The sequence below is a fragment of the Chenopodium album genome, chromosome 2 (assembly GCF_948465745.1).
Source record: "Chenopodium album chromosome 2, dcCheAlbu1.1, whole genome shotgun sequence".
In the NCBI taxonomy this organism is placed as follows: Eukaryota; Viridiplantae; Streptophyta; class Magnoliopsida; order Caryophyllales; family Amaranthaceae; genus Chenopodium; species Chenopodium album.
In genome coordinates, this window is record NC_137835.1 from 22,824,524 (window position 1) to 22,836,513 (window position 11,990).

Consider the following 11,990-nt stretch of genomic DNA (forward strand, 5'->3'; position numbering starts at 1 on the left):
CAAGACTAATCCATGGACTGTTCAAAAATATGAATTTAATAAAATACGATTTTTTAAGCACTCTCGGGATTAAATACTAAACCCGACCAATAGTGGCGGTGAAAGGTTGTTCATCATCGGGTTTTGTTTTGGGGAGACATTTTTAGATGTCTACAAAGACATTCTTTTTTTTTTTTAATGTAAAACTTAGATTGAAATGAAAAAATAATGGTTTTTTTTAAAAAAAAAATTAAAATATCTAATTCTAATTTTGTTGTCTACTGGTCTTTTGTCTAAAGAACCCTAGACTCGCATTCTCAATTTCTCACTCCTCAGTACACTTTCACACAGTCACTCATCTTCCTCTTATACTCTCACAATATCCGATCTCTTCACGGCGGCACGTCTCCACGTCAACAACCTACTCGTCGCCGCTCCCACAGGTCGATGCAACGCAGCACTGTCAACAAGTCAAGTATGTGTTCATTTTTTTTATTTTTTTTATTCGGAAACCGAATTATTTGCTCGATTATCTTTATTGTTTGCTCGATTATTGGCTCGATTATGTGTATTGTTTGCTCGATTATTTACTTGTATTCTGAAACCAAATAATTTGCTCGAAATTTTTTGAATTTTTTTGTATTATGTTCGATTTTAGGTTGTGTATTATGCTCGAATTTTTTTGAATTTTTTGTATTCTGCTCGATTTTTATCCCAAATTAAATTTTTGGTTGTGTGTTAAATTATTAGTTAAATTATTATGCGTGCTAAATTTTTTGTTGTGTGTTCGATTTTTGGTTGTTATCCCCAATTCACGTTGCAATATTTTGCATTTAGGTATGGACGAAGTATCATCTACTCCTACTAATTGATATGATGATGATGAGGGGTTTCTTGATACATCCTCCTATGTAAAAGAACTTACCAATGTTACTAAAAAACAATCAACAAAGGTTAATGATGAAGAAATGGCTCAAGATGATGAAGAAATTATAGGTGTTAATGGAAGGAAGCTAACTTCGGTTGTTTGGAAACACTTTGACCAAATTAAGGTGAATGGAGAAGACAAGGCAAAGTGTAAAGGTTGTAAGAAACTTTTTGTTGGTGGAGGAAAGAGTGGTACTACACATTTAAGGGATCACATAAAGAGATGTATGAAAATAAAAAACACTATGGATGTGAAACAACAACTTTTACTAGCTATGTCAAGTAAAAGTGGATCTCCTTCCTTAGGGATGGGAAAATTTAAGTTTAATGCTCAAGTGTCAAGATCCGAGTTGGTGAATATGATTATATTACATGAGTACCCACTTGCCATTGTTGAGAATGTTGGGTTTAGAAGATTTGTAAGTAATTTGAACCCCGATTTCAAGGTAATCTCTAGGAACACCGTTAAAGCGGATATCCTACAAGATTACAAGGAATAAATATCAAAGTTAATGAGGTTGTTTGCGGATAATGATTCAAGGATTGCTATAACCACCAATATGTGAAGTAGTAGCAATCAAAGGAAAGGATATATGGCGGTGACGGCACATTACATTGATGATGATTGGGCTTTGCCTAAACTTATCATTAGGTAATTTAATAGCTTTATATTTTTGTTTGAACTTACATTTAATTGAATATATAATTAATATGTATGTAACTTTATTGTGTTTGATAGGTTTTTGTATGTTCCATGCCCACACAAAAAGGAATCAATTAGCAAGGCATTGGTAGAATGTTTGAAGAGTTTCAATATAGATGAAAAGGTATCCACCATTACACTTGACAATTGTACAACTAATGATGTCGTAGTAGATGTTTTGCGTGAAAAACTTAACTCTAGCAAGCTTATTATGGGTAGTTCTTATTTGCACATGCATTGTTGTGCACAACTGCACATATATTGAACTTGATTGTGGGTGATGGGTTGGAAATGAATAGTGGTGCAATTACGAAAGTTCGTAGTGTTGTTGCATTTTGTGTATCAACACCAAAAAGGTATGAGAAGTTTGAGGATGCTTGTAGTTATTGTAGAATTTATATCACTAAGAAATTGACTTTAGATTGTAAGATAAGATGGAATTCATGTTATAATATGTTGCAAATAACCCTTATGTATAAAGATGCATTTACTAGGTTAGATTCAAAGGTGAGCAAAAGTGGAAGGGATAAATTTAAACTACCTAGTAAAGAAGATTGGAAAATGGCTGGTGATATATGTGAAAGGTTAGCCTATTTTAAAGGGCAACGAAGGCTTTTCCGGGAAGAAAATATCCAACGGCCAAATTGCACTTTGAAAAAGTGTGTGAAATTCTACTGCTTTGAGGAAATGGGTTTGTTGTGGGAATAAGGTGATTGAATCTATGGCTTCAAAAATGATTGTTAAGTTTGATAAATATTGGAATGTGATTAATGTGATGTTGTCAGTTGCTTCGGTTTATGATCCTAGAAGAAAATTGGATATTGTGACTTTTTATTATAGACTTGTGTATGGTGATTGTTTTGAGATGGAATGTGATAGGGTGAAAAGATTGTTGGTTGATTTAGTTCATGATTATGAGATGGATGCAAGTTATGATGATACTCCTTTTAGTGTAACTTCCTCCATTGTCAATGTGAATGGTAAAAGGCCCATGGATGAATTTGATGACGTCGAGCGGTTGTGGGCAAGATATGTTTCGCAACAACCTCCTAAGAGGACTAGAAAATGTGAGGTGGAAACTTACTTGTTAGAGGAGAGGCTTGTAGTTGATGAGAGTAAGTTTAGTCTTTTGGCTTGGTGGAATATGGAGTCACATAGGTTTCCCACCCTTGCCAAGATTGCTAGAGATATTCTTGCGATACCCATTTCTATTGTTGCTTCCGAGAGTTCATTTAGCACAAGTGGGAGGTTCATTGGACCCTATCGTAGTAGACTTCTCCCGGAAACCGTTGAAGCTTTGATGTGTCTTCAAAGTTGGAGGCGTTCACAATTGAAAGGTATTTCAATATTATTTCATTTATTAAAGTTTTTTTGGTCAATTTATAATACTAATGTATCTTTTTGTATGATTTTTAGATACTATAAAGATTGAGCTATAATTAGCTTTAATTTATGAAGATGAAGATGTGGAAGTTGATGAGGAATAATGAACAAAGGTGAATTTTATATGTTTTTGATTGGTTAATTAATTAAAAATAATATATTATGTAATTATGTTACTAACTCAATTTTTTTTTTTTTTATCTTGGTTAGTTTCACAGTGAACTTGAAGTTAAAGAATTGAAGTTTTATTGAGTTTCATGGAGCCATGGAGGAATGAACTTGGTTGTTTTGTATTGCACTTGTACTTTATTATGAATATTTATGATATTATTGTTCTATGTAGACAATTTCACAAGTATTGTGTAATATTTGCTTTGTTGTACTTTGAATTTTCATTAATGTTGTTTTTAGTGGAATTTGGAAATTGTTGATTTAGTATAATTTTTTTTTTTAAAAAAAACCTGAAAAAAAAACTCAGAGTCGAGTCAGATCGGAGTCGGAGTCGGAGGTCGGATTTTTAACTCTGGTCAGATTCGGAGTCTTGGAATCGGATGTTTGTAACACCCTAGAAATTCCTTTCCTTTGAAATACCTGTTTTGCCCTGTATAAAACTTTAAATAGGAATATCTAAGACATTATCGCCACCGTGATAACGGCTAAGACAATTATCAAAGACATACAGCGGAAGACTAATTTCAAAACCTTTCAAAACAAGTCAACTTGAAAAGTCAATTGACGAAAGTAAAGTCAAACCAAAGTTAAACGAAGTAAAATAAAATCAACCTACAACTTGGAACCATTGTAGGCCCTTATTAAAACCAAACCAAACTCAAAACTTTTCGTTAGTCACGCATAGTAATATTATCATAAATAGTTAAAGCGATAAACACATCATATACTTATGGAAACTAGCATAATACGCTCTTCACTCATGCCCATTCATGAATATGCTTCAACACCTGAAAAGCTTATCTCTACCTGTTTCCACTACTCTCCATTAAAAATGGGTCATCATAGGGCCAAGATAAAGACAAGGCCAACAAACACACAAAACACTCAATCAGCAAAGCTGAGTATATAAGCGCAATTAACACACTAGCATACAATTCTCTATCAACACACTACTTACCTTGTTGCACCTGTTTTTCAAGCATACCACATTCAATAAAAATTCTCACTAGACACTAAATAATTTATTTAGCGTTGATTACGCATCGAACGTGTTTCCCACTAACCTCCCCAAATAAATTGAGGTTACTGACACGAGAGCTAACCGTGCCAGCATCAAAAACCACACATAGGTGGCGGAATTCCTGCGCATAATAATAATAATAAAAGGAATGTACAGCGTCCTGTACTCCATTAGAAGTTATGGTTAAATATAAAACCCCATAACTCCCCCCATATGTTCATATTCAAGGTATATACGTTCCAAAAGTTTTGGTGCGTAATCTCTTTCACTTTACGTTATTTACATATTATTAGACTTGGTGATGACTCTCAAAGCATAAAGATTCAATCAACAACAATTATTCAATCAACATACATACCAATTTAATTCTTGAATATTTAGTGACCACATAATATTATATGTTGAACCCTTTTTATTTCTACCTCGGTGTCAAAGACACCTTAAACGCATAAAGCGCCAAAAATCCTATCCCTCGGTGTTAAAAACACCTTAAGTGCACAAAGGCACCAACATACAATTTATTCCTCGTGTATATAGACACTTATATAGCTCATTCCTCATGCTTAAAGCATCAATAAAAATTATATGAACCATAATAAAATTCCTTTTCAATATTCCAAACCAAGTTAAACATTTAGTTTAATTAAACATGCTCTCTAACATGCCATAAATAAATATGTGGCCCATAAATAATATTCCAAGCTATTATTTTCCATTCAATAATCCATCATAGATAAATCATGCTTCATAATCCAATCACCAATAACATTCGAATCATAATTTCCAAACCAAACCTAGAATGATACTACTTGTAATCAATCAAACACATTTAGCATGCTATTACATTAACATAATTATGCTAAGTACGCGAACGTACCTTGAATACGATCTTAATATTGCCACAATTAATAGAAATCACTCACTTCAAAGTCTCCTACAATTTAAAATCATAAAAGAATATTAAAATCCACTCTACACAAATTTCTAGCAATATATACTATTATAAAACCCCTCATAATTTATTTAAAATAAGATGAAATTATATTTAAAACATCATAATTCAATCCTAATTAATGGGCAAATAAAATTCCTTAAAGAAACTTGATTTTTAATGCTTTACCAAAATTCCAACACTATATTTTAATTAAATATTGTTGTAATTTAGTCTTAAAATACGTTAATCAAAGGTTTACACCATTATATATCATAATCCTTCAATAATTTATAAATCAAGAACCTAGGGTTTCAAAAATTGGGGCTTTTTAATTAAAAACATAATATGAAAATCTATTAACATAATACTTATAATCAAACATCAAAATCAAATCACAAAACCCATAATTAATATTTAGATCTAGGATTAAATTGATTTTTAAAACAAAGATTAATTTTTTTTTATTCGAAAAGGAGGGAGGAAAGGCAGCAGCAGCCACCACGCCGGCTGCCAGCGCTGGTGGCCGCCTGCTGCCGGCGGCGGCAGCCACCTGCTGCCGGTGGCTGGCAGTGGTGGTGGTGGTGGGCAGCCGAAAAAAAAGAAGGGGAAGGGGAAGAAAGAGAAAGAAAAAAAAGAAAGAAAATAAGGAAAAAAGGAGAGAGAAGTTTACCTTGGTCTTTCTCCACTCTGGGCAAAGTTTGATTTGCCTCATATGTGGGATATTTATTCCCCTTCTCTAAAACCCTTCTCCGTAAACTTTTCCTTTTTAATTTTCCTAATCCCATCCCTAATAAAACTTTACTAAAATAAACTTTCCTAAATTAAACCCCAACTTAATTAAAATAATTAATTAAATAAACTTTCCTTTTATTAAATATTTCCAACTTATTAAAATAAATAACTAAAATACTTTAAACAAGACATTTCAATTCAATTAAATACTTCTCAAAATACTTATTTTAAAAAAAATATATGTATAAAAATACGAGGAATTACAATGTTGGAGTTGGAGTCGAATTTAGCCTCCGACTTCCTGTCAAGTCGGATTTGGATTTAGCATAATTCGCTCCGAATCCGACCCGTTTCCATCCCTAGGTGGGAGGGCGGTGGTTTCGCGAAGGGCAGGGAGTGGGTTAAAGGCGGATTCAGGGGTGGGGGAAGAGGGGGCAATTTCGGGGTGGGGTTGGTAGGGGGGGTTGTTGTAATACCCCTCATGCTTGCTATAAAAGGATTTGATATACTACTCATATTAACAAAGTGCATCTTCCTTTAAGGGAGTTCATATGGTAAGAAACTCCATTATATTGTTAAGCGTGCTTGGGATGAGTGACCTCTTGGGAAGTTCTCCCGAGGTGCGCATGAGTGAGGACAAAATGCACTGGAAGGACTTGTGTTGGTCTATGAGGATATTTGTTAGCCCTTGATGCGCATTTCGTGACAATAGACCCCTCCCTAATTTGTTTGGGTTGGGGTGTTAGAGTTGTGCTTAGTGGGGTGGAAGGGGAAGGATTCTGGTTGGGCTATGGGGAGGAGGGCTATGACCCTATAAATAGGGAGATTCCCCTGATGTGTCTATTTTATATAGTGTTTTACCCCGTCCCTTGGTCATAATTAGTAGTATTTTTGGCTCTTTAGAGCCACTTTTATTACTAATTAGTGTTTTCTAGTGTTTTCGTAGATTTGGTTGACTTTTGCAGGGATTTGCACTTTTGGAGCATTTTCCCGATTTATTATGGAGCAATTACGAGCACTAGAGAAGCACGACCAGTTTTTATAGCCCAGGGCCGGTTAGAGCCATCGAACCGGTGATTAAGGGCTCGGTATATGTGATACCGGGGCATTTGGACCAAGTATTCAAGACCCGAAGAGGAAATCCAGATTGGCCCGAAGAATTGGAGCCCAATCGTAGTCCAAATAGTGGCCTAAGAGAGCCGCCCGGCTAAAGAGGCTGGCGTCCGGAGGCGCGCCCGGCCGGGTGAGGGAAGCAAGGCTGGAGCCCGAAGTCGCGCCCGGCCGGGCGCGAGAAATGTACTTGAGAGGAAAAAGGCGCGCCCGATCGGGCGGTGCCTCGCCCGATCGGCCGATCGGGCGCGTGTTATTGTTAGGAGTTAATTATTCGTCATTTAAGTTTGTTTTAGTTTAGGATTCTTACGGAGTATAAATACTTTTCCGTAAAACGAGTTTAGGATCTACTTTTTACTCTTCTTTACTCTCTCTTAATTATTTCTTAGATTTTCTCTCTCTACTTAGCTTTTAGATTAGTTTCTCTCATACACTTTGTTCTTAACTTGATTCTTAATTTCAGATTTATTTTGGTAACGATTTCTCTTCTCTTAATCTTAGTTGTTTATTTTATTCCTTTGATCATGTCTTGTTTTATTACTTTGATTAGTTTAGTTTTTATTATGTGTGAGTAGTTCTATTTCTAGGGTTTATGGGGATCCATAAATAATATGAATGGGTAATTTATTGCTGTTAATTATCAATGCTAGATTAATTTCCTATTGATTGATTTAATGCTCTGTGACTAGATTTGCGCAGATCTTTTATGCATGAGTTTAACATTATTGATTCGAGATTGGACAGATGAGAATTAATGTTTAGGTCTAGTTTCAATAGGCAGGTTAATTTATAAATGGTTGAGTCGAGATTCGAAAGATGAGATTTAATACCAGTAAATTAATTGTGTGATTGTAATACGTAGCAAAAGCCCTTTATGATCTGATTAATGTATGCTTGATGATTGATTATTATGTTTTACCCTGGAATATTATTTATTGGTGAACCTATGCCCTAGATCCTTTAATATATTGTTTTCTCCTTATTCTTAATCTCCGTAGTTTAGTTTATTATCCAAATTTACATATTGGTTACTTTATAATTTAGATTACTTTAATTAATTAGGAATAGAAAGACTCGTTTCTCTGTGGATTCGACCCTACTTCCATATCTACATTAGTTAGAGGATTTAAGAATTACTTTTGATTAGGGGATACGACTTTACCCTGTCAAAATTTGGCGCCGTTGCCGGGGAGACAGTTTTATTTTTATTTCTGATTATTTTTGTAGTCTAGGTTATTTCTTTTTGTCTCAGAGAACGTTAGTTCTTTGAGGCAAGTCTCATATTTGCTTTTAGTTTTTTTTTTTATGCCCAGGTGTTCTAGATTAGGGTACGTCCCATTCGATCCTGAGATCGAACGATCCTTCCATAGACAGAAGATTTTTTACAAGCAAATTCTGGCGGATTCTGGTGATAATAATAATCACCGAGATCCTCCAACTGGTTCTAGCGATCCAGAGGTATCATCAGATCCAGAATCAGAGATGACGACTCCAAAGAAGATTAGTGATTACTCACAACCAAAGCTTACAGATTTTCCACACCTCACTCCCACTCCGGCTCTTGATGGGGTACAATTTGAAATTAAACCCCAATTTATAACGATGATAGAGAGGAAGCAATTTAGTGGGGCTAAGGGTATTGTCAGTATTGTAATACCATCAGGCAATCCGGGGTCACACAAGACCAAATCAGGGAGATTCTCTTTCCTTTCTCTTTAACTGGAAAAGCCAAATTATGGTTTAATGGTTTAAATAGAACTGCACTTGGTATAACTGACTGGGAAACTCTTGTTTTGAATTTTTATAACAAGTATGATCCTGTAGAGAGAACAGCCGTACTACGGAGTGCAATTCAAAATTTGCCCAAGAAGCCGATGCAACTTTATATGAGGCTTGGGAGAGGTTCAAGGACCTACAAAGAGAATGTCCCCACCATAATAATCTGGCACAATGGCAGTTAATCCAAGCCTTTTATAATGGCATTGGAAACTCATCTAGAATAATTTTAGATTCTGCAGCTAGTGGGAGGTTTATGAATCTTAATGTTGATGATGCAGGTCAGGTTATTGAAGATATGGCGATACATAATTCCCAATATGGGAATCCTAGATGCTTTGCTAACAAGGGGAAGCATAGTGTTGACTCCGTATCCTTTTTGCAAGCTCAATTAACCTCTATCTGCCAGAAACTAGATAATCTTAGCACTGCTAATGTAGCTAATGTTTCTGCAATTAATAATAATGCTAATGAGGCTTTCTGTGAAAATTGTGGAATTTTAGGTCATTGGGAACAAGATTGCAGGAGTTCCGTGGAGCAAGTTAATGCCTTTCAAGCTTATAGGCAGAATAACCCATACTCCAACACCTACAATCCTGGGTACCAGAATCATCCGTACCTTTCCTACCGGAGTACTAATGTTCAAAATCCACCACCACAAGAACCACAGGCGCCACAACAACAACAGCAGAAATATTACCATCTCAATGCTGGCCAGAAGAACCAACCACAACAACCCTCCTCATCTTCCGACCCTGCTTTGGTAGAAATTAAAGCGATGCTGGTTAATATGAAGAAGCACATGGAGAGTAGAGATGCACAAATTGATTCAATTCTAGCACATAATAAAATTGTAGATAATAAAATTGCGCAACTTTCCGCTACTCTACAAGCCCGCCAACAGGGAGCTCTGCCAGCACAGCCAACCAGGCCTACGGATCAAGCCTATGCAATTACTCTAAGGAGTGGTTCAAACTATGAAGGGCCCCCTATGCCCAGAGTTGATGAACCTGTTTTAATAAATAATGCTAATCTTGATTCCGTTAAACCAGACAATGTAGCTAATAGCCCTGTAGGGCTAAAGCATAGTACTAATATATCTGATTCTACATTGCAGGGTACAATCCCAGGGAAGGTGGCCACTCCAGATAAGAGTAATAATGCTCCAAAGCCAGTTATCAAAATTCCATTCCCCAATCGTCAATTGAAAATAAATTTGGATAAGCAGTTTGGTAAGTTTCTGGAGATGGTAAAAGATCTAAAGGTAACAGTTCCCTTCACTGAATTAATCACACAAATTCCTACATATGCAAAATTTATGAAATAAATATTGACAAGAAAAAGGTCTATTAATGAGGTAGTGTCGTACTTCAAAATAAATCTCCACCTAAATTAAAAGATCCGGGTAGCTTTTCTATCCCTTGTCATATAGGAAATCTAATGATTGATAATGCATTGTGTGATTTGGGTGCTAGCGTTAGTGTTATGCCATTATCTGTGTGTTCCAATTTGAATATGGGTAAATAAAACGCTACTAATATTACTCTACAAATGGCCGACCGTTCTTTCAAATATCTCTTAGGTGTTTTAGAGGATGTTCCCGTTAGAGTAGGTAAATTTTATATACCTGTTGATTTTGTTGTTCTTGATATGGCTGAGGATATGCAAACCCCAATCATTTTGGGTAGACCATTCCTTAACACTGCAGGAGCAATTATAGATGTGAGAAGTGGTAAATTAACACTATCAGTAGGGGACGATAAAATTATTTTTAATCTTAATAATACCCCTAAAAGCCCCATGACAGAGGAGAAGTGCTTTAGTGTTAATGTGGTTCAAAGTTATTCTAACAAGCCCCAAGCTCTTGCAAAAGATCCCTTGGAGGCGGTATCTTGTGTTGCATCCCTTTCAGATGAGATAGAAAAATGGCAGAATGAAGTTGATTCAATATAAAGAGCCCTCTACACTGTCGGTCTTGGTTTTGAGGACGAAAAGGAGGAATCAATTAAGCAAGTTGTGGAAATTGAGCCTACGTTGAGTGTTCCGCCGGATCGAGTTGCAAGTGCTAAATGCAATGACATTTTGAAGCAACCCTCGATCAAAGAGGGATCTTTAGTGCGTAGCATTGAAGAACCCCCAATCCAAGTCAATGAGGATCCACCAGACAAAGTAAATTGGCATCCCACAAGGTATGTCAGGAAGCCGCGTCGTGGCCTAAACACCGCTCGACCGGGTGAGAAACCACCCGACCAAGCGTTAGGCCAATGGTCCTAGTTCTTATATTTGGTAAGAAGGTCGTGCGGGACCTAGATAAACCAGCGCTTTGCGAGAGGCAACCCGTATTTTAATGCTTTTTAGACTAGTTTTTTTTTTCTTTCTTTGTTTTTCTTATGAGAGGAGAGATGAGGGAATTTAATGAGTTTTATGATTTTTTGTACAAGTTTGAAGGAAAAGAGTTAGCCAAAAATTGAAGAAAAGAAGAAAGTAAAGATTTCGTCAAATTAGCCTCGGGCCCGACCGGGCGAAGCTCGCCCGATCGGGCGCGAGAGCGGGGTTAAAAAAATCAGGGTTTTTCGCCCGACCGGGCGCGAAACTCGTCGTATACGGGCATCTTCGATCGCCCGATCGGGCGAATCTCGCCCGACCGGGCGCGAGAAGAGATAAAAATTTAAGCATCAGATCGCCCGATCGGGCGAAGGGCGCCCGACCGGGCGTTAGAGTAGACGAAATCGGGCACTTAGATCGCCCGATTCGGCGAGTGCCGCCCGACCGGGCGCGAGAGCACATGAGAATGAAAAATTTAGATCGCCCGATCGGGCGAGCACCCGCCCGACCGGGCGCGACACACATCCGGGGTTAATTCCCTTTCTTTTTCTTCTTTCTTCTTTCTTTTCTCATTCTTATTCTCTTTCCTCCATAACTTTCTCTCTCTAAAACCTTAAAACTTCTACCTTCTCTCTAAGATTCTCCCTTCATTTCTCATCCAAATCCAAATATTTTTACATATTCTTAATCCTCTCTTCATCCTCTACAATCTTATATAAAAATTTTCAAATTCCATTCAAATTATTTTTCATACCCATTTTATACTATGGCTTCAAAGAGGGCTCGATCTATTTTCGGTAGGAGTTCTAGCTCAAAGGAGGAGTATGATCCAGATTTACAACTCTCCTATTGGCCAACGATCTGTATTGCTAGCCAGGAGCAAAAGGAGCGGCTAGAACACCTAGCCGGGCGCAAGGTAATTCCTTCAC

The 11,990-nt window shown here is 36.8% G+C and overlaps 1 protein-coding gene across 1 annotated transcript; it reads left to right on the top strand.

The window, feature by feature from the left end:
• Nucleotides 1-947: 947 nt before the first annotated feature.
• LOC145570588 (zinc finger BED domain-containing protein RICESLEEPER 3-like) lies at nt 948-1,406 on the top strand. Its single transcript, XM_081629712.1, has one exon. The coding sequence runs from the start codon at nt 948-950 to the stop codon at nt 1,404-1,406; it is 459 nt and encodes a 152-aa protein (XP_081485838.1).
• The last annotated feature ends 10,584 nt before the right edge of the window (nt 1,407-11,990 follow it).